The sequence below is a fragment of the Mastigoproctus giganteus genome, chromosome 10 (genome assembly GCF_048544385.1).
Source record: "Mastigoproctus giganteus isolate SK-2022 chromosome 10, ASM4854438v1, whole genome shotgun sequence".
NCBI lineage: Eukaryota > Metazoa > Arthropoda > Arachnida > Uropygi > Thelyphonidae > Mastigoproctus > Mastigoproctus giganteus.
This window is the reverse complement of record NC_143584.1, coordinates 187,953,122-187,977,191: the sequence shown is the minus strand read 5'-3', so window position 1 is coordinate 187,977,191 and position 24,070 is coordinate 187,953,122. Positions and strand designations below refer to the sequence as shown.

At 35.4% G+C, this 24,070-nt stretch overlaps 2 protein-coding genes across 2 annotated transcripts in view; one reads left to right on the top strand and one right to left on the bottom strand.

Annotated features, from left to right (window-relative positions):
- Nucleotides 1-16,292: 16,292 nt before the first annotated feature.
- On the top strand, nucleotides 16,293-17,977 carry r-l (rudimentary-like). The gene has a single exon (XM_090384100.1). It carries the CDS (start codon nucleotides 16,514-16,516, stop codon nucleotides 17,921-17,923), a length of 1,410 nt encoding a protein of 469 aa, XP_090240226.1. The 5' UTR covers nucleotides 16,293-16,513; the 3' UTR covers nucleotides 17,924-17,977.
- Nucleotides 17,978-20,390: 2,413 nt separating this feature from the next.
- The window catches only part of LOC150079653 (medium-chain acyl-CoA ligase ACSF2, mitochondrial-like), a 214,685-nt gene continuing 211,005 nt past the window's right edge, over nucleotides 20,391-24,070 (bottom strand). The window contains exon 16 of the mRNA XM_090382505.1: nucleotides 20,391-21,878. Coding sequence (XP_090238631.1) covers nucleotides 21,759-21,878 — 120 coding nt within the window. The 3' untranslated portion in view covers nucleotides 20,391-21,758. The remainder of the gene's footprint in view (nucleotides 21,879-24,070) is intronic.

Genomic DNA, 24,070 nt, shown 5'->3' with positions numbered 1-24,070 from the left:
TGAAAACCTCGACCCGGTTTCCAAATCTGCCAATATTTCATCTTTGGAAACTTTACCTCAAAGTTGTCTCATTCATCCCTTAAACGTTTGATTATAATTTGTATAATTTTTTGCAAATTTTAATTTGTGATTTTGATAAAATTAAATTGTGATTATTGTCGGTAAGGTGGTGTTTGTGAAATAATTGTATACTGTCATTATTTTAGCATTAAGAAAATAAATATTTCCTTTTGTTTCCTCATGTTGTCTTATTACAGTGAAAATGACGAATATTCTAAAAAAACCAAATAGTTCAAATTATGAGGTTCGACCTTTGATTACGAATTGTCCTCTGCAATCTCTTCAACTGGCATACGAGCGTTTATGGAATTTGGAAGCTGTGATACGGCTTCTGCATAAATTTCTAGAAGGTTACATCCACTACTAGAGGCTTTCACTTTCATATTAGCAACGCATTTCAAGACTGCCACTTCTTCATAGTCAGCAGGATGGTTATGTTCACAAGTAGGAACAGGATCCAGTTTTAATGTTGAAGTTTTCAAGCCTCCTCTACACACTTAAGGGAACCATATTTCCAGCAACTCCAACGAATGTGTGTTTTACAAATCTTAGCAACAACATAAGAAAATCCATTTAAACTTTAGTTTATCCTTCCCTTTTTTCGACTTAATAATTTCCATATTAAATGGAACAAGTAATATAAAAAAAAATTTTAAGTAAATTCCTACTTAGGTCAACAAAGAAAAATTTTATTTTAGTTACTTTTTATTAAATAATTACAATTAATATAAATATGGTGTTGGACTATTATTTTTATTCACATGTTTCATTTTCCATTTTGTTCCCTCCTTGACTCAGACTAGAACCCAGAATGAAAAAAAGAAATTTTTTTCCAGCGATCTACACGCTTCGCCACTGACGGTATTTATTCCTAAATTTATATCCTGCTAAATATCTTATATAAGAGAAATTTTTTTCTCCCATATAAAACTAAAATTAATTAATTAAATTTAATTAATGAATTAATATTTGAAAAAACAGTATTAACATCAAGTGTCATCCACTACAAGTTTAAAAAAATGTATTTGAACTTGAGTGGATGAATAACAAAAATTTATCAAAAAATTATTGATTTTTGCAAGAATTGAACTCGCATTCTTCACGTAAAAAATACTGAAATCCTTACATTTTACCGATCGAGCTACTGCCCGTTGATTTTAATTTTATTCCTAAATTTATATAAGAGAAATTTTTTTTCTCCCATATAAAACTAAAATTAATTAATTTAATTTAATTAATGAATTAATATTTGAAAAAACTGTATTAACATCAAGTATCATCCACTACAAGTTTAAAAAATTTTATTTGAACTTGAGTGGATGAATAAAAAGTATTTTATTCATCCACGATTGAAAATTGAACAAGATATATAAATATATATATAGGGAGAGTGTGAACTAATAGTAGGAATTGAATAAAATTGAAAAGGTAGGTATGTGACTCATAAGTTTTTACAGACACCACTAACATTGTGGAACGGTAATCCCTTTCACCCTTAATTCGTACTTTCTAATTATCTAAAGGCCAGAGGTAAGAACAATGCATACAAAGTTTTCTCTCGTAATCCGTTCATTGTATAGAAAATTTCTTCGTTCAACGGAAACTATTTTAAATGTAATTACCAAGGGGAATTCAAAAAAATTCGCTATAAACAAATTCGTTAAACAGAAGTCCGACTGTAATTAAATCAAAAATGAAGTAATTTTAAGATACATAACTATGACTGGTCGTTTGCGCCATTAAAATGCTGGGGATGGGGCCTCACCATAGTTCCGGCTCTGGATACTCAATAATTGCATTCAGGATTACATTTGTAAAATAAATGATCGTCTCAAAAATGGCCAAATGAAGAAAATAGAAGAAAATAGAGGACGAAGAAGTCGATCACTTCAATTTGTACAACTCATAACAATTTCTTACAAGTTCAACTTTTAGTGTTGAGAAGTAGTTTTTTGTTGTTATTAAATTTAATTAAAAATTTTTGTTCTGTTTTGTATTTTGACAGAATAAATCCTTATTCAAAATTAAACTTACAGTACTGTATTTCATTTTACCTTAGCGCTGATTGAATTTCGAAATTGCGTATTTTGCCCTTATGTCATCCTTAAATCGATTATATAGGAAATTAAATTCTTCTTTATTCATCCCTAAATACAACTTAAAACCATTTTCATCTTCTTCTAAGTCCTGCAGTAAATGATGGAATTCGCCTTTTTCTGTTCTCTTCCAGTTTGTTGTGTATCCATTGCGTACTCTTTTGTTTTCTCGGCTATAAGAAACGCACATGCATTTTCTAAATCTTCTTCAAAATCTGAAGATGACGAACTGTGGCAATTCATTTCGCTTCAGCTTTCCTCATACCACATATACAACGTTACAGTAAGGTTGCCAGACGTCCCCCATTTCGGGGTATAATACCCCTTTTCGGAATTATCATAAATTTCCATGATACCCTTTTTTTAAAATTTGAAATGGGGTATTTGAGAAAAGCAGAAATCATAAAACACCTGTTTAGATGAAAGAAAATTCACCCAAATGAAAAGTATTGCTAGGTAAATATTTTCTTTTTGATAAAATAAATCAGGTTTATTCAATATGTATTGTAAACAATTATGTAAAGCATTTGATGTTAATTTTTATAAAAAGTTTCCTTTAGTGTTTATAACTCTTGCAATAAAATTTCCCGAATTAAACAAATTAAAGCACAGGCTATAATTCGGTTAATTTTATTAAAATTTGACTAATTTTGCATTCCATGAACTTGTAAAAATCAACAAAATATAGAAATAAAATATTTGTAATTATAATAATAATTAGAAAATAGAATATTTTTACTGGTTACTGATCAATAATTAACCTGTTGACGAAAAAGGTGCTTACGCTCCTCCGCCCCCCTACCAATTCCCAGGTGGAGAATCACCTACGAAAGAAATGTAGATTTTTCTGCTCACTCCATTTTGGCAACAAGCATTATCGGACGAAACTACAAGTCACAGAGTAGTAACATATCTTACTTCTCTGTGCTACAAGTGTCCCATGAATTCTAGTAGATAGCAATAGCATAGCTAGGGTCGTCGACATCCGGGGGAAACATGTCTTCCTGGCGCCACTGAATGTAATAATGTAATGTTGTTATTATTATTATTATTATTAGCCATATGGTGCAAGGAAGCCTGAGGCTTATGCTGCACCAGCCAAAAAAAATTCCCGAGTTAACCTGAGAGAGAGAAGTAGAGAGGAATCACCAAGAAAGAGAAGAATGATGATATCCAACTCAGAACCCGGGGTGTGCCAAGCCCATACTCACCAGATGTGAGCCCTTGGAGTTGCTCATAACCAGTGATTTTTTTTAAAGGACAGTGTATGATTTATATTAATAAGCTAAATACCATATACAGTTTTCAAAATAATTAAGTTTCATTTAATGTTAAATGCAGATGGGAAAACCTAGCGTAATGAGAAGATATTAATTCCTAACGCTCATCAGTTTCAAATTTTCTGGTTTATTTTGGGCATGTGGTAAAATATAATACGTACATATTTACGCACCGTGCGGTGGCAATTTGTTGATGAAAGCAAAACAGTAATAAACTTTTATAAACAAGGCCGATTGCATTTTCGAGGTGTATCAATGCGCCTGACGTCATTCTTGCAAATCTAAGTTTAGTGTATTGTGTCACTTATACGTAGATTTGCAAGAAAAATCGTGCGGGTTCAAGTGTAGAAGTGTTCTGAGATAAATTCCATCACGAATATTTATAAATCATTTGTTACGAGAGCGAGTCTTATAATTACTTAATTTTTTTCTGTTTTTTTTTTTAATAATGATGTTACCTTTCCTAGTATAACACAACGGTGACATATAAGTAGGGTCGCCATAAGTTTGCCGACACAATATGGGACACGTAGTGTCCTTGGGCCTCGGGGGAGGGGAGTAGTTGGTTGAAAAAAAAGACAAGGTCCTTGCTTCACAGTATCTTTAATGACACAAAAGAAAGTACAGGTAGTTCTCGACTTTACGAGTTAATTCGCTCGTAGCGCGCGCTCGTAAAGAGAAAACTCGTAAAGTGGGAATATATTTCCCATAAACAAAATGTTAAATATAGGGGTTACTTTTCCAACAATGAAATTAGTTAGCTAATTAGTTTAAGTTTAAACAATGATTGAATTATCCAAAGAAATGAAAACGTAGCCTGTAAAATAAAGCAAATTATAATAATAGAAAACTTATTTATGACATACAAATGTTAAAGATTGTTTATTCTTCATCATCATCGACTAAATGCACACTCGTTGATCACTCATTTTGGCTCGGCACTCGGTTGTTGCACAACGAGTCATCTCCTTCAGAAATGCTTCAAGAGGCGTTTATTTATAAGATAATCTTCTCTTTTCTTTATAAATTTCAATAGCATGCATAAGCATTTTTTAACGGAACGCACAAATTGCAACTAACACGATTTGCGCGGAGTAATAAGTTTATAAAGCTTAAAAAAAAGGACTGCAGAGAAGATTCTGAAAATTTATTTATGTTTTTTCTACGATTGAAGATTTCAATAAAGGTCAAACACATTTAACCATTTGCGTCCAGTTACTTTGTAACAACATCACAGTATCTAATAAAATTGGTCCGACAACACTTCCCCTTACCAAAACCATGTTGTGTCCGAGCTATAACTGAAGTCTTGTCTAGATGATCCTGCAGTGCTTCTTTAACCAGTGCCTCCATTAATTTCCCAGGAACAGAAGTTAAACTAGCAGGTCTATAATTACTCGTATTGCTTTTTGATCTCCTTTGTGAATTGCGGTAACATTTGCACAACTCCAGTTCATGGGTACCTCCCTGAGTCCAAAGAAGCTGTCATAATTATGGCTAAGGGTTTGCTTACTTCCCTGCCTCCTTTAATATAACTGGATAGATCCCATCCACCCCGGATGCCTTTTTTATGTTTTATCTTCAACAAGTTCTCCTCCACTTTCCTCTCAGTTATTACAAAACCATCTAGCTCACTGCCAGAGTTTAATTCATCTCTGGCATTCCCCTCCCTGAATAAATCCTCATGTGTGAATGTAGATGCAAAATACTCATTTAATTTGTTAGCCACCTGAGCAGGATCATCAACAGTTGAACCATCAATATCCAGTGGACCAATCTGATTCATCCATTTCCTTTAGCGTTTAAATAGGTAAAGAACTCTTTTCTGTTTTTCTTTGCATCCTTTGCTAAAGATTTCTCATAATCTGCCTGTGCCTGCCTAATTTCCTTTGTGACTCGGTTACAGACCAGCTTATATCTATCATAGGCTTCCATGTCACCCATTAATTTATATGTATACCAAGCATTTTTCTTCTCTGCCATATGTCTGATTAGTTCATCTGACATCCATTTAGGCCCAAACTTTGAACAATATTTCTTAGTTGGTACGTAAAGCCTAGTAGCTTCCAAGATAAATTCTTTGAATGCCTCCCATTTTGAATTTGCTGTTGGTAATATCATCAGTTGGTCCCAAAAGTATATAATTTAAATACTGTCTCAGACCTCCGTAGTCGCCTTTACGAAAGCAAAAACCCTTCCCTTTACCCCTGATGGTAGTAACCTCATTGAGTAAATCCCACTTCAGCACACTGTGATCACTGCCACCTAGTGGTTCCTTTATCTGCAGATTGTTGAGTATTACTCCCTCTAGTTGCCTCCCGAACGTGATGATGTAGAAAACAATCATCCAACAAATCCCCAAAAGCCTTGCTAGTGTGTGAGTGACCAACCCACAAATTCCAGTAAATATCTGGGAAATTAAAATCCCCCATTATAAAACTTTCTGATTTACTGGCCCACTCTATTTCTTTGTACAGTTTGTTATTATACTCATCAGAGTCATTAGGCCTATAACACACTCGTATTCTCGATTTTTATCTCCCAATGCTTATCCCAATGCTTTGATCACCAAACTGACTCGACACTGCACTGTCCAGCGATGTCCACTGGCTGCACTTCCTTGGATTTTATGTGTGCCTTAACTAATAGCATAACCCCTCCTCCCTTCCTATCCTGTCTGTCCTTTATGTACACATTGTACTCCCCAAATTCCAGTTCTGCATTCCTCATATCTGCCTTTGATGTTTTGACCAACTCCTGAAATTCATCAAATTTATTTACCAAACTCCTATGGGCAATTATACATGCACCTGTTCCTATTCTTAGCTACCCTAACACAACCCATGTGTTTACTTGTACTGCAGTCTCGGAAATACCCTGCATCTTATTTTCCAGGCTGCTGCTCATTCCAATAGAAGCAGTGCAAGAATCATTTTCACCTCTGCCAGTGGCTACTGTTAATCTACTAGTCCCTATATCCCCCCGCCCAAGCTAGCAGTTTTCTGACCCACCTAACACTGCGTTGATAGCATTAGCAAATATTCTTGCACCTTTTCTATTTAAGTGTATCCCATCCCTGTAGAAGCAGTCTCTCCTGTCAAGAAGTACAGACCAGGCTGAAAAAAATTGTATCCCTTGAGCCTTGCACAGTCTTTTCAGGGCTGAATTGATCGACAAGGCTCTCATCATATACTGCCTCCTATAGTGTCTGGGCAGAATTGCAAACACTTTCAAATTCAACCCTAATTCACGGCTTTTTTTCAACAGTAACCTGTACTTGTTAAGTAATTCCACAGGTCTCCTACTCTTAATATCATTAGTGCCAACGTGTACAACTATATCACCTTTTGTGCCCTTAAAAGATGATACCCGCTCTACAACGTCGTCAATCTTTGCTCCTGGCAGACATACTCTGGTCCTGTTCCACCTATCCTTTTTACATACAATGTTTCCCTCGCAATAGAGTCTGCAACAACTACTAGTTTCTGCGGGACCAGCGCATTGTGCCTTGGGGGTTGCAGCTGTGTTGCGTGATGATGAAGTTCAAGATCTACAGTTGATGTGGGCAGCTGAGAGCTTGATGGGATCCTCAATTTAGATCCTTCGAGGGCATCCACTGTCCTTCAAGCTCTCATATAGGCCCATAACAACTCTGAGTTTTTATGGGCCTATAAATGATAATGATGAAAGTGTAGTGCGTTTATTGATTTGAATTAGTAACTAATACAATTTACACTATAAAAACGACCTTTTAGGGAGTTATATAGCGAAAATTTGAACTTCAGAGGTCGTGGAGTGCATTATCAAAAAACAATGTGTTATTGGGTTCACATTACGACATTTTTGCGATACGATGGTAACGGTTAATATCGTAAAGTGGGATACACTGTATTGTTTAACTGCGCGTGTGTTTTGAAATGCGTTATTTATGAATGTTTCACTTTGATTTTTTGGAATTGATGTTCATATTTTCGATTTTGTTTATACTTGAAAAAAAACCAAAAAAAAAAAAAAAAACCCAGCTTTTCAATAAAAATTCTTTTGCAAATTTTATTGGTGCCGTCGTGATTCCTTAGTAGTATGATTGTGAGAGAAATGTATATTTTAATTGTTAAACTATTGATAATAGATATTAACGTGTTAGTACTTGCTGGAAAAACATAATCAGTGCAAGGGCGCAACTGAAAAGAGACAACTTTTATTTTCAGCTTTTAAACAGCTGGAGCCCACGAGGAGCTTCACATTTTTAATTTCAGTCATTAACAGTAGAGAGGAACTTTTAATGATATTCACATGGGTTATACACTTGCTTATAAAAAAAGGAACTAGCACAATTTTATTTTCAGCTAGTTTCAACAGCAGAGAAGTATCAGTGACACATTTCAAACAATGGGGCATAAAATATTCATTTTTGTAAATATTGTATCTGTCATTTCTTAGCTACTAGGGAAAACTTTTTAAAAATTATAACTAATCAATAATAGTGTTTTTAAAAATCTTAAACAACTTTGGGACGTTACTTTTTAAGAAGGTAAATCACTATATTTCAACCTAGAGGAAAAAACAAATTCGAAACTTTATTCTAGCAATAAGAAAAAAAATTCATTTTCAGCTTACAAAAGTACCGATAGATGGAGCTACAACCTTGACTAGTTTTAAGCGTATTGGAAAGAAGAAAAAATATTATAGCGTCCCCAAACAATATTATTATTATTAGCCATATGGCGCAATGAAGCCCGGGTCTTATGCTGCACCAGCCAAAAAAGAAAATCTTCTAAATTATCCCGAGAGAGAGAGAAAGGGAATCACCAAGAAAAAGAAGAATGATGATATCCAGCTCAGGACCCTGGGTGTAGCAAGCCCATACTCACAAGATGTGAGCCCCTGGGGTTGAATATGGAATACAAAAAAAATAAATAAATCTTTACTTTCAGGTTTTCATCAGCAAAGAGGACCTCTACTAATATAACTTAGTATATCCCCAACAGTATTAACACAGGGGGGAAAAAAGATACGTTTTTTACAGGTATCTCCCATCAGAAGAAATAAAATTATTAGCCTTGCAAGTGATCTTAGCGCGGCGTCGGGCCCTGCAAAGCAGAGCCCACATCCCACAATTCAAAAGTTTGAAATGGGGGATTGTGGAAAGCTAGGTTTTCCATCTGCATTTAACATTAAATGGAATTTAATTATTTTAAAAACTACAATGGTATTTAGCTTAGTAATATAAATCCATACGCTCTTCTTTAAAAAAAAAAAAAAAATCACTGGCTATAATCAATAATTAACCCGTTGACAAAAAAAAGTGCTTCCTCTGCCCTACCTAGTCCCAGGTGGAGAATCGCGTCCGGACGAAAATATAGATTTTTTCTGTTCACTTCATTTCAGTAACACGCATTTTCGGACGAAACTACAAGTGTCCCATTAATTTTGTTAATAGAAACCACCTGGGATTTGATTGGGGAGGGAGAGAAAGCACTTTTTTTTTTTTTTTTTGTCAACAAGTTAATTATTGATCACAACCAGAGATTTTTTTTTTTAAAGGACTGTGTATGATTTATATTATTAAACTAAATACTATATGTAGTTTTCAAAATAATTAAGGCCATAATGTTAACTGCAAATGGAAAACCTAGTTTAATCAGGAGATAAGAAATATGAAACTGAAGGGCGATAGCAATTAGTTTTTTTAGGTCATGGGGTCAAATATAATTCATATTTACGCAACGTGCTCCAGCAATAGAAAGCAAAACAGAATAAAAAAAAAGCATTTATTTACAAAAAAATCAATGATAATAAAATGCATTGTGATATATCACAACTAAGAAACTGACTTAAGTATAAATTTAAAACGTAAAGTAACGAAAAGTTAATTTTACATATTCGAAAATTTTGTTAATTAATTAATCAGTCACACTGATTAATTTTTGTTAAAAATTTTTTTCAAGATTCCGAAAGAATAAGGAACTGGTGTACACAGAAGCGGATTAAGGTCGGTTGAGGCCCCGGGCGCAGAAGAAAATATTGGGCCCCTTAAAAAAAAGAGAGAGAGACAGGGAAAATAAAAATACATGTTAAGTTTTTTTTTAAATAAATAAAAAATATTATGTACTATTAATGTTTTATTTCCAATAAAATTTGAACATAATATATGTATTATATTATACTCGCGTCTTTTTTTAATTTGTCTTTTTTCAACCCCTGATAGATGTCGTTTCATTTTTTTTGCTACCATTGGTAGCCTACCAATGAAAAGAAAAATATAAAATTTAATAGTCTGAATGATTAGAATACTAGAGAAGAGATTTTTCGTTATAGCGCAATAAATTAACGATTAATTAAAATTCAAAAATTATTCATAAACTACGAAAATCCAGGCGCTGATGTAACAACAGGAATTAATTTTATCTTAATATAATTTCAACAACACGATATACGAGTATTTGTTAAGTCTGCACTGCAGGAGAACCTTTGTAAGTACAAAGGAGCAAATACGATTCTATTGCTCCGATGAGCCTATGCAGGGGGGGCCTATGCAGCGTTGTATGTGTATAGTATGCAGCGTAGTAATGAAATAATGAAAATAAGCGAATATAAACATACTATCAGGTTTTACCGCCGATTGTAAACTTGTACGTAATTAAAATTGCACGTATGAAACCAAACTTGGTGTCATTAGAAAAAAGTGTAAAGTGTGGGGTTTTGTGGGGCCCTTCAGAAGTCGCGGTCCAGGGCGCCCGGCGTTAAATCCGCCTCTCCCACGTGGACTGATAGAGGACTTTTTATGTGCGGGGCTGAAGGAGGGAGATAGAGACGCTTGTCAGGTAAGAAAACTAACTAAGAATGATAAAAGTAGATTTTCAGTGAAGCATCAAAATTCGGAGTTGATGGAGGGAAGTTCCCTTGGAGTTGACACACTTCGAGGGCTGTTGAGAGCCCCCGATTCAGTAAAAAGATTTTTTTTTTTCGTAAATTGTATTCTAAACTAATTTTATTTTAACTAACTTTTAAATTATTAAAAATAATTAAATTAAAATTTCATTTGATAATTAGTAAAATATTTAAAAAGTTGTTTCGTATTGGAACTTATTTTAATTATAATTAAAAATAATTAATTTAATTTAAATTACTTTTTAATTATAATAAATAAAAATGTTTACATATTTCTGTTCACAGGGAGATTCCAGTGGACCGCTGTTCATTAATCGCCGTGGCTCTGGATGGACTTTGGTCGGAATCGTGTCCTTTGGTTACAGATGTGGAGGGCCCACGTTTCCCGGAGTGTATACTAGAGTCACCTGCTACCTGAAGTGGGTAAGCGATAACACCGGCATGGAAAATACGCTGTAAATAGGCGATGGGAAGCGAAGATCCTTCTTTTGGACCCTGCTGCACTATGAATGAGTTCAGGTTGCTCAACCAAGTCTCCAATGTCTATGCCAATTAAATAATCATTTAAATAATCTTTCATACGACGAAAAGATAAATATGTTTCAGTTTAAAAAAGACAAACTCCTTTACAAAACTAAACCGTTATTCCGCGAATAAGATACACGATATGAATCTTAACACACTTCCAGGTGATAGAGGGTATCATCTTAATGTCCTAATTGAAGGGGAGTTGATGATTTTCCAAAAAAGACTGAGCTCCACCATCTTACTACAGCGAAGATCTTACTAGAAGAGCAGGACCAACTGTGCGGTCAACAGGACCCATTGATATGGCTCTTTTAGATTTTACTATCTGATGATTCGTGAAACTGGGATTTGTGAGGCATTTAGACCCGTTGACAGGGATATGTTTTGCTGAATATGGGAGGATTGGATTACAGGTGGGACCTTTATCACACGGGTGTGGTTGCAAGTTTGTACCGTGTGTCCCATTCGCAGAATAACGCTTTAGTTTTTGAAAGGAGGGACTGTACCAAATGGCGAAGAGATATCCTTTTAATATTAAAGTATTATTATTAGTATGTTAGTAATAATAATTATTAGCTAGTAATTAACAGGAACGAGGAATCTTTTCTCTAATGAAAAAAAAAACAATTACCTTCTTTGAACTGCAGGTCCTAGCATGAAGAGGAGTCAGATCTAATGAACCAATAATGAACTGGGCATCGCAACAGATTCACAATAAACGCAATAATGCTTAACTGTTGCAAACTTATTTCCGGTAACCTAATATTACGAATTGAACAATTTGGATTGTTGAACTGCTATATAAAGGACTAACGAACTAAAAAGCTTGTTCCAAATTGAAACGACTTGTTCCAGTTTGGAACCATCTGTGGAGTATTCTAGCTTGAAGAAGCATTCGAATGGAAGAAAGACTGTCTGAGCGGATGGTTGATCTGGAAAGAGGTAGTAGACTGTCCTTTTTTTTTTCAACCAGAACTCAGCTTAGTCGAAATCCTTTTTAATGGCCGAGTTTAGGAAGCTTTACAGAAATGGCCAACGACTGTTTGCAACTTCTTAAGTAGTCCGCAGCTGGAGGAGCATGGGGTAGGAGGCGGGCAAGGCTTATCGGTTAGGGATCTTGATAGAAGCAATTGGTCTCCGAAGTGGACTGCTCCTAATTTTGAAGCAGTCCTCAGATGGAGGGACATGGAGCCAATAAGGTTAGAGAACTTGATAGAAGTAAACGGCCCCATGGTTAGGGAACTTGATAGAAGTAAACGGCTGTCCAAAGAAGATCGTTTCTAATTTTGAAGCGGGCTGCAGCTGGAGGAGTATGGGGTAGGAGGCGGGCAAGCCTTATCGGTTAGGGATCTTGATAGAAGCAATTGGTTTCTCCGAAGGGGACTGCTCCTAATTTTGAAGCAGTCCTCAGATGGAGAGACATGGGGCCAATAAGGTTAGGGAACTTGATAGAAGTAAACGGCCCCATGGTTAAGGAACTTGATAGAAGTAAATGGCTGTTCTAAGAGGATTATCCGGAAGTTGGAAGCTGTCGGCAGCTGGAGGAGCATGGGGACGGTTGGAGGGAACTCCTATGGTTTGGTAATTTGATAGAATTACTGTTTTAAGAGGATTGTGTCTAATTTTATGGCTGGTAACCAACCCAGCTGAAATAATAACTACTCAAAAGTCTCAAGAAAAAACAAACTGGTCAACACGGGTTATGACTTTGCCTTTAAAATGGAACTGAAACGGAGAACGAAATTAAAATTTAATTATTGGAATATCGGAACAGGCCATCTGGTCTAAATCCTTGAAAGGATGGTGTCTAATTTTAAGTAAGAGATTGGAGGAGAACACATATGATTATGGAGTTACTATGAAGTTATTCCTAACCTCGTACTTTTGCACAAAATCCTTATTATGGGGTGTTTGTGCTGATCAAATTTATATCGAATTGTCCTACAAATAATTGCTCGGATAGACCTTTAGATGGTGGAAGAACCATACGGACGAGTGTGCCTTCATCTCGAGCTTGTGAAACTTATTTTTAAAAGTAGAATACATTGATTAATAACTGACTCGAAATTGACTGTTCCCGGATTTAGTATTTTTAAATAATTTCTATCCAGCAAAGCAGAGAAGTCCACCATTCATTGAATCACTTAATTGAGAGGCACAATATGGTGACGCCTCATAACCTTAGCTGTTCAAAGTATTTTTCACAATTTATTATTCAATTTATTTTTAATTTTACCCGAGATGGTCTCGATCCTCGGTTGTTACGTTGGTGAAACCCAAAAACAACTGCTTCTGTGATCAGGTTACTGGAAAATTTCTTTGTAGATGAATGCCCTTCCATCTGGCACACTCGAAGTGATAAGTTTATATGATACATTTGAAGAAAAGGGGATGGAGAGGTGATTGTGGTTAATAGTAATCCACTTAACTAAAATGGAGGTTTTTAAAAATGGCCACGGGTAGGCTTTGTTTGCTTACAGGTGTGGGGCGTGTGACCAAAGCGGCAGCACCTGTAGCATTTGTGTGTATAGTATGTGTATAGAGCGTAGTATGTGTATAGTATGAAGCGTAGTAATGAAATAATGAAAATAAGCGAATATAAAAATACTATCAGGTTTTACCGCCGATTGTAAACTTGTACGTATTAAAATTGCACATATGAAACCAAACTTGGTGTCATTAGAAAAAAAGTGTAAAGTTGGGGTTTTGAGGGACCCTTCAGAAGTCGGGGCCCAGGGCGCGCGCCCGGTGCGCCCGCCGTTAAATCCGCCTCTGGGTGTACACCCTATATACAAATACCCTATGTACACCCTATATACCCTACTTTAATACTTTGTATTAAAGTAGAAAAAAAATTTGGTGATTATCATAATTTATGTAATTACCGTAATCGAAAGGTTATGAAGGGCGATTTTTAAATATATTAGAATAATCGAGAAACTTTAAATTATGTTTTAAAGGTTGAACATCAATTAACCCGATTCGCGTCCTATTAAAAACATGGGTTAACTGACTATTTCCATTTATTTAGCGTAATACAAGGGTGAACCGTTCCGAAGGTGCAAGGGGCGCACTTCATTCGGGCACCTGAAAACCTGAAACTTACATACACACATGAAAAAAAAAAATTAAATGGGAGCGCAAATTTCAATTGGCACCCGGGTACTACATACCCTAGGAACGCCCCTGAGTATAAAGTGATCAGACGTTCCTGGATTTAAGTTGTTTGAATTAAGAAAATTTCCCCACAGAAAAATATATTTAATTTCTGTTGTTTTTATTGTTAAAAAAAAGTATGTATTATTATTTTTTCACAGAAATACCTATATAATATAGGTACATCTGTGAAATAAAACAAATATATGTTTAAAAAAAAAAAACAAATGTAAAATCGATGTCCCGCATTGGAATACTAAGGTTTTCTTTAATTTAGTAGCACTTTTTTTCACAGATGTTAACCCAAAAATACAGGACCAGACAAAAAAAAAAAAAAAAAAAAAATGCTGTTACTTTGGGATAATAATAAAAAAAGACATTTGTGAAACAAAATAAATGGTATTAATATGCTAAGCTTTGTACAAGTGGGTTTAACCAGCAGCCCTCTGAATAATAATATGATTATTAACACACAATAACACAGTGCCTTCTGAATAATAATATGATTATTATTCAGAAGGCGCTGTGTTATTGTGAGCGTTTATATTGGCCGTATGTGAATTCCAAGTAAGTGTGCCACGAGGAAGCAGCCAGACCGCTGATTTAGTTTTTTTTTTTTTTTTTTTTTTGTTAGTTGTTGGCGCATCGGCTTCTGTGGCCATCATGCACCTCCCAAAGTTTTTGTATTTTACTCTGATCCAAGCCCAAGGCGGGATTCGAACCCGCGACCCTCGGGTTGCCAGGCAGGCACTTTTACCCACCTGGCTAGCCCGGTCGGCGCTGATTTAGTATGCCATTCGCAATCCGGGGCGGGGAGAATTTATTTATAGAAGCAATATTTTGCGAAATATTGCTGCTATAAGCACACAAAAGTAAAATTAAAAACGACAATTATGGTATGAAAAACTGCAACCTTTATTTTAGTTAGTGTCATGGCATCTACCCCAGGGGGCTTACATCTGGTGAGTATGGGCTTGGCACACCCAGGGTCCTCAGCTGGATATCATCATTCTTCTCTTTCTTGGTGATTTCCCTTCTACTTGTAACTCTCTCTCTCTCATGGTAACTAGGGATTTTTTTTTTTTTTTTTTTTTGGCTAGTTCAGCATAAGCTTCAGGCTTCCTTGCACCATTTACCCCAGGGGCTCACATCTGGTGAGTATGGGCTTGGCACACCCAGTGTCCTGAGCTGGATATAATCATTCTTCCTTTTCTTGATGATTCCCCCCCCCCCCTCTCTCTCTCTCGGGGTAATTCAGAAATTTTTTTATTTTTATTTGGCTGGTGCAGCATAAGCCTCAGGCTTCCTTGCACCATATGGCTAATAATAATAATGATGTCACATCGCCTGTCTTCCGCTCTGTGATTTATTATTATTATTAGCCATATGGTGCAAAGAAGCCTGAGGCTTATGCTGCACCGGCCAAAAAAAAATTTCCAAGTTATTCTGAGAGAAGTAGAAAGGAATCACCAAGAAAGAGAAGAATGATGATATCCAGCTCAGGACCCTGGGTTGTGCCACGCCCATACTCACCAGATGTGAGCCCCTGTAGTCTGTTATTCCGAATTAGTATGCTGTTGTTCAATTTATTTACTCACTTGCTTTTCAGTATGGTATTAATATGCTAAGCTTTGTACAAGTGGGTTTAACCAGCAGCCCTCTGAATAATAATATGATTATTAACACACAATAACACAGTGCCTTCTGAATAATAATATGATTATTATTCAGAAGGCGCTGTGTTATTGTGAGCGTTTATTCTGAGATTTAAAAATAGCGCTTTTATACTCTTGACATTTATATTTTTAAATTTTTGTGTCCATTTCTATGCTGTGAATTTAAAATAGTTATTCAGACTTGTGCACTGTAATCTCCCCCCCCCCCCCCAATATGTATAAGACATTTTTCGCATTTTCAATAAGAATTTTTTTATAAAAATTATAGTTAATTTTAATTTTCTGCGTTATTCCGCCCCTGCCCTAAATAATAGAATTTTAGAGTTTCATATGAAATTGTACACACACACACATACACACGTGTACGTATGCACACAACAAATATAATGGCACATGGGCGGATGTGTGTGTATTTATTCTCTTTTTACAGTGGCACAGAAGACATTTCTATAATTTGCCTTAACTACTACGGATTGCAAAGATGTCAGCCAGTCGGCAATAAACGGTTGAGTTATGTACTGTACTTGAAATGCTGGATGGGAGCAGTGGGTGGGTGGGAGTTGTTTACGAAAATCTTCTAACCTTTGTTGTAAGGGGAAGTTTAGAAGTAGGTATAATATAGACACAGAGTACGTAGTAACATATACAGTAGTAACTCTGTGAGTATAGTTTAAGGGGACTCGTATAGTTTAAACTGGTTCTCTCTGGTTTGAGGCATGTCTTGAACGCTGATTGGCCGTAGATCGGAAATCAGTAGCGGGACTATTTGTGACGGAAAGCTTGTTATATTGATTCTATAGTTGTCAGTCAGACGCTTTAAGAAATAATGGCTGGTAAGTGTTCTGTGGTGTCACTTTTGTACGAAGTGGAAGCTATTAAATTCGGAAGTTATACTTTAAAGAATGGGATTGTATCTCCAGTGTATATAGACTTACGAGTAATAATATCATATCCAAAACTTTTGTCAGAATTAAGTAAACTTCTTTGGGATGCAACAAGTAACACAGAGTGTGATGTGATCTGCGGAGTTCCTTACGCGGCATTACCATTAGCCACGGCGATTTCTATGAATCATAATATTCCCATGGTGATTTCCCGCAAAGAAGCCAAAAGTTACGGAACGAAGCAGTTAATAGAAGGAAAGATTATACAGGATCAGAAATGTGTGATTATCGAAGATGTAGTTACTAGTGGTGCAAGTGTATTAGAGACGGCTGCTAAATTGAATTCTGTTGGTCTTCAAGTAAACGATGCTGTTGTATTATTAGACAGAGGACAAGGTGCTCCGAAAAACCTTTCGGAACATGGAATAACTCTGCACAGTGTCTTTACTTTAAAAGAGGTTCTTGACCACCTTCACCATGAAGAAAAAATTAGTGATAGTACCCTAGAACAAGTTTCTGACTTTTTGAAAAAACACAGCATGGTTGGTGCGTCAACGACAGTTATTTCCAAACCGTTAGGCTATGGCTTACGTTCAGCAAGTTGTAGTCAACCTGTATCCCGCCGATTGTTTCAAATTATGGAAAAGAAACAGTCAAATTTGTGTGTTGCCGTTGATACTGTAAGTACGTTTGAACTTCTGAACTTAGCAGAAATAATCGGACCGCATATATGCATGTTAAAAACTCATGTGGATATTTTAGAAGACTTCAAACTTGATGCAATGTACAGACTGGCTGAATTGGGAAAGCAATACGATTTTTTGATTTTGGAAGACAGAAAATTTGCGGATATCGGTCACACTGTTGGGCTTCAGTACAGTGGAGGAAGTTATAAAATCGACAAATGGAGTGACATTGTTACAATACATGCTTTACCCGGACCTACAGTAATCGAAGCACTGAAGGAAGCTTCGAAAGACAGGGAAAAAGCAGGTTTCCTTGTAGCTGAAATGAGCTCCAAAGGCACTTTAACTTCCAAGGAGTATTGTGATGCAGTTGTAAAAATGGCAGAACAATATTCTGATTTCGTAATTGGCTTTATAAGTCAGTCCAGACTGTCAAGTAATCAAAATTTGTTTCATGTCACTCCTGGGATAAAAGTTAGCGAAGGTGGAGATAGTTTGGGTCAGCAATATTGTACGCCAGAAAAAGCAATAAAAAATCGTGGAGCAGATATAATCATTGTGGGAAGAGGTATAACAGAATCATCGGATCCATTAAAATCTATAGAAATGTATAAGACCTATGGGTTTCGAGCGTATGAAGAGCTTTTATCAGTCACAGAACAATAATGCCATCAATTTCCGCTGCTGTTTATGTAGGTAAATGTACCATTTCTTGTTTTATTCGGCAGAATGATTTAACTGGATCTGCTTTGGAAGGTTTTTTTTTCTTGTGATGTTATATATGTTATATTATACAAATTGAATATTTCCCTCCTTTAATAAATTTCTATTAAAATTTTTGTACTTGTTGGAATTCATTTCACACTGAAAGCTTAAAAAGTTCGAGAAATGAGTTAATCTTAACCAGAAATTGGCAATGCTTGATTTTATAAATGTTCAACTCAGATTTGCTCACTGCAAACCTTAAATATTTGGTTGGTCTTTTGACAGTTTTCCTGAGAAATTATTTTAGAAATGGCTGGGGGGGGGGATGCTAAAAGGTTTTTTTTTTTTTGTTTGTTGCTGTGATTGTTCAGTGGTGATAGATAAATTACTTTAAAAAATGAGTAAGCTGAAATAGGCTTGTTTTCATTGTAAATTAAGGTCAAGGGCATCCGACATAACATTAACTTCAGCAGTTCATTGAAGGAACCGAAAATGACACACCCAGGGAAGTGCAAAATACAGATAGCCACATCAATGTATCTCTTATAATTAATCAAAGAAAATCCAGACTGTTTAAAAACCACCATTTTAAGAAATGCACAAATAATGTTGATGCTGAAGATTTTTATAAGAATGAAAGCATCTTAAAATTGAGAACCTATTTAATGGATTCAGTTTTGAATAAATTTAAGAAAGGAAGAACTAGACGTTATTACAGGGAAGGGATGACAAGGTGATGTGGGAGGGCTTTTCTTTTAATTTTTTTTTTTGTTGATGCTTGCTTTCTTAAATCGCATGCCATGACTACTACTAATAATAATGGCTGTCCTTTACCTAGAGAGTTGGGCACACTATCTCTACTCTCACTAGATGTGTACTTTAAATAACAGAATTTTCTACAGGTAAGACCAAAAAAATTGAATACACTAATACAAATTACAACAAGATAACAAACTTCTCGCTTAGAATGAGGAATTTACGATTGCATTTGCTACAAGTGGGAAATAAAATTGTTAAATCAACCCGCAAGTTAAAGAAACAAAATTAATTTCATCATACTTAAAAAAAATTGAAAATTTTGCTGCTGCAAAATATCAGGGAGATAGGTTCAGCTTTACACGATTCCAAGGGCAAGCTCATTCTTTCCAGCAATTGGGAAAATTCTGTATTGCAAGATCATGTAAAAAGAAGTAGATCATTAATGGATAAAACAATGAAAATTAATACACTGCAGCTAATAGCTGCATAAAAAAAGCAAATTGCAGACATTCACCACATACAAATAGCACTTTAACATCAGGCAGTTTTAAACAAAACCAATGCCAACCGAGAAATCACTTCAGAAAGAATCCTGATACCAAATAAAATGATTCGGAGAACAACTTGTCATCCACTACTGAGCTCACTTCTCTTAGTGGGCAATTATACAGATACCAAACTTCTTTTTAATGGAAAGTATGTGAAAGTATTTAGCATAATACAAGATGCTGATAACCTTCAGTTATCTATTAATGAATTTTAAAGTTGGGTAGTAGCTAATAGTCTTAATATTAATAGACTGTAATCAGCAAATCTTAGACCTGAGACTAACACTGAGCACAAATTGTATGTGCAGTCAGCATATCAACTCAATCATTAAAAAGCCAGTAGGTAAATTGGATTCATAAAAAGAAATACATGTATGTACTGTAAAAAAAAAAAGGTAAACTGCAGCCATTATCAACCCACTGCAGGATGGAAGCCTCCTCAACAATTTATGCTGAGGGAAATGGCCCATAATCTGCCACGCTGGCCCAGTGTGAGTTGGCAGATTGACAGTATTTAGCAGTCAGGGGCTTGAACCCCAGTCTACTCAAAGAGCGTGTGCTACTGCACTCCCGCTCCTGACCACTTGGCTACGGAGGCCTTATCACAGTACAGATCACATTACAGTACATACGGAGTATGTACTGTACTGTGATAAGGCCTCTGTACTTGGAGGTGTAACAATTATTTCAAAAGAATCATTATTTGTAGAAATAAATTCTGCTTCAGTTTTGTGCAGGTATAATTAGTAATTTTTGCTTTATTTGTCTTAAATCTTAACTTTAAAATCAATAATAAATAAATAAAATGAAATATGTAATACAAAAGAAAAATTTTTCGGATAGTACTATTTTGAACGTGCATTTTATTTATAAGAAATAGTACACCTTCATAAGTATGGTACAGCATACACAACTTTATTGTTACTCTTCACACATGAATACTTCAATTTTGTGTTTAATGCTTAACTTTTTTTTTGCCCTCCACATTAATACCAAAATTAAACTTTAATACAATCAAATATGAGTACCATAAGGGAGGGAGGAGAGAAGCTTAAAATTGAATAATCTTTTTTTTTGCATGAATAATTTGCATGATAATGAATTCTTTTTCCATCTTTTAAAATTAAAATTTTTTTTTTCCTTCATGCAAATTTTGTAACCAATATGAGCTACACAGTGCCGTTCATAATTTTTCAGCAAAGTTTTTCTCTAATTGCAAACCTCTACATTTTAGACATACTTCGAAAATAATTTATTGTGCCGAAGTTTTTCAAAACTGTTTCATTCAAATGAGAGAAAGAAGTCAGCCTGGAAATAGAAATATTTTCATTGAAGTGGCATTCATTGTATTTTACTGTTCTCTGATCTTCAGCCTCTTATTACTTGCAGAAACAAGGTTGAAATAACAAGGCTGCATTACAAAATACTAACAGGAGACTACAACTTACTTGAACTTCTAAAGAATATACACATCTATTGCTCACTGGTAGCAGTACCATGAAATGGATATCTGTATATGATTAATATATATACAAATATATATCTGTATATATAATTAATATCTGTATCATCATAGTCCTGAGTTGGATATGATCATTCTTCTCTTTCTTGGTGATTCCCTTCTCTCTCTCTCTCAGGGTAACTCAGAAATTTTTTTTTGCCTGGTGCAGCTAAAATCTCAAGCTTCCTTGCACCACATGGCTAATAATGATTTCATCTTAGATCTTATAAGATGTATGTGAAAAGATACTTTTCACAGAAAATTGTCTGGTTAAATTCCCCAACCCCCATTTTTTTTTCAATGTTGATAACTATATTAGAACATAGTGCTTAGCATATATAGCATCTTTTTATACAGTTACCCATATTAGCAGGGGGTTGAAATTTAATAATCAAGTTTGTATACTTGATTATAAAAAATCTGTCATAATTCATCCCTACTTGCTGATAACACTCCACTTGGAATCCAAGCCTAGGTCTCAGTAGTGGTATACACTTTAAAATAAAAAGCAATTATATACTTATTCATTGGAGCAGTACTTTTTTTTATTTAAAGTGGCAATACCAAGACAACTTGTGGCAAAGTTGTCTTTGCCACAATATGAGATTGGTATACTAAGCAAACCCAGTTATTTTCTTACCACTTTCTCCATTTGCTTAAATTCTGTAGTTTATGTCTACACATAAGTTATTTCTGTAATATATATTAAAATATGATAATTTTCATAAAGAAATAACCAACTACTACATGTAAAAGCATATTATTATAAGAGAACACTTGTAGAACAAATACCTACATAGTAGCTAATTACTGATTATCACATACCTGTCAAGTTACAGGTACATAAAGTTTATATAGAAGAACCAATACCATGCAGTGATATACTGTAAATTTACATAGTTTGTAGTCAGATATTCAATCAAATATCAAGCAGTCAGTTATTCTGCACTAATTATACTATATAAAGATTAAATTTGGAATTTTGTTCCTAAATCTTCAACATTTTTTCTGTCTGTTCTTTCATTCGAAATTTCTGAATTTTACCAGATGCGGTCATGGGAAATGTCTCCACAAATAATATATAGCGAGGAATCTTGAAATGACTGATCTATTAGAAAATAATGTTATAGAAATGAAATCTGTTAGTAAACATTTAATACATGACAATTAAAAACAAAAGTTTCAAATCAATGTAATAGTAATAGAGGCATGTGATACAAAAGCAAGCACACATGAGCTTATGGAGCATCAGCCAAAAAAAAAAAAAAAAAATTCACAACCATTCCCTCTAAACATTTGTCCAGTTCCTCCTTGAATTTATTTAATCTATCAACTTCCACAACGACAGATGGAAGTTTGTTCCAGCAATTAACCACCCGCTGGTTAAAGGCAAATTTCCGTACATCTATTCTACAACTGTCTTTCCTCAGTTTGAAACTGTGCTCCCCTTAGGTTTGTAATCTGAGCAAGCAGAAGAATCCCATCAGAATTCAGCTTGCCCAACCCATTCAAAGCCTTATACACCTCAATCAGATCACCTCACAGGTGCGTAGTCTCCAGCCACTGCAATTTGCAGAACTTAAACCTCTCTTGATAAGAGGGGGGGGGGGGTCCCTTCATTCCCCTCACCAATCTCGTTGCTCTTCTCTGTACATGCTCAATCAAATCAACATCCTTCGTAAAATGCATCCAGACCTGTACATAGTACTCAAGGTGTGGCCTGACCATTGCCTTGTACAATGGGATAATTACCTCCTTATCCCTGCTAGAAAAATTCCTGTATATCATTGACAAGACACCATGAGCTATTCTTGCAGACCATCTGCATTGCACAGAAAACTTCAGATCTGCCTGCACAATTCTCTACCACCCTAATTGTAGTCCCACACAGTTGGTACGTTCCTCTGGGGTTACTTCTACCCATATGCAGTACTCTGCATTTATCAATGTTAAACTTCAGTTGCCACTTCTTAGCCCATCTGCCTAAATTTTCTAGATCCTGTTGCAGCAGCACACTGCCATTACTGTCATTAACAACCCTGCCAACTTTTGTATCATCTGCAAATTTTGACACTAAGCCTGATATACCCTCATCAATATCGTTGTTAAATATTTCTCAAAACAACAGTGGGCCCAACACTGAATCCTGTGGGACTCCACTAATAACATTAGTCCATGAAGAGCAGCATCCATTAATTATCACTCTCTGTCTTCTTCCACTCAACCACCCTTTTATCCATTGTAGCAACTTACCCTTAATACCATTCTGCTCCAATTTGTACAGTAGTCTTCCATGTGTGTAACAGTGTCAAAAGCTTTCCTGAAATCCAAGTATATGATATCAAAATTATTTTTTGCATCCAGTTCCTTTGTTACCACATCATAATATCCTATCAAATTTGTCAGACAAGACTCTCCCTTAACAAACCCATGCTGTGTCTTAATTATTGCTGCAGTCTTGTCTAGATGATCCTGCAATGCATCTTTAACTAGTGACTCCATTATTTTACCCGGAACAGAAGTTAAACTAACTGGTCTGTAATTACTCGTGTCACCCTTCGATCCCCCTTTGTGAATTGGGGATACATTTGCACATCTCCAGTTCATGGGGACCTCCCCAGAGTCCAAGGATGCTCTCATAATTATTGCTAAGGGTTTGCTTAGTTGCTTTGCCGCCTCCTTTAATATAACTGGATAGATCCCATCCATCCCAGGTGCCTTTCTTATGTTTAACTTCAACAATTTCTCCTCCACTTTGCTCTTAGTTATTACAAAATCATTAAGCACCCTGCTACAATTTGATAACCGTCAGCCATTTTCAAACCTTAATAACTGCCCATGTGTGAATGTAGATGCAAAATACTCATTCAGTTTGTTTGCTATCTGAGCAGGATCATCAACAGTCAAACCATCGATATCAAGTGGACCAATCAGATTCATCCCTTTCCTTTTAGAGTTTATATAAGTAAAGAAATCCTTGCTGTTTTTCTTAGCATCCTTTGCCAAAGATTTCTCGTAATCTGCCTTCACCTGCCTAACCTCCTTTGTGACTTGATTACAGACTAGCTTAAACAGTATATATCAAGGGTTCTGGGTTGCCTGATAATTTATATGCATCCCATGCATTTTCTTCTTTGTCACAAGTCTCATTAGTTCATTTGATAACCATTTAGGCCTAAACCTTGAACAATAGTTCTTAATAGGTATGAAACTTTTAATAGCTTCCACAATTAATTCCTTGAATGCTTCCCACTTAGAATTTACTGTTTGTTGATCCCAATGTACATAATTTAAAAACTG

Bases quoted from the DNA above. Each gene is read 5' to 3' on its own strand.
- r-l (XM_090384100.1), top strand. From the start codon at position 16,514: ATGGCTGGTAAGTGTTCTGTGGTGTCACTTTTGTACGAAGTGGAAGCT.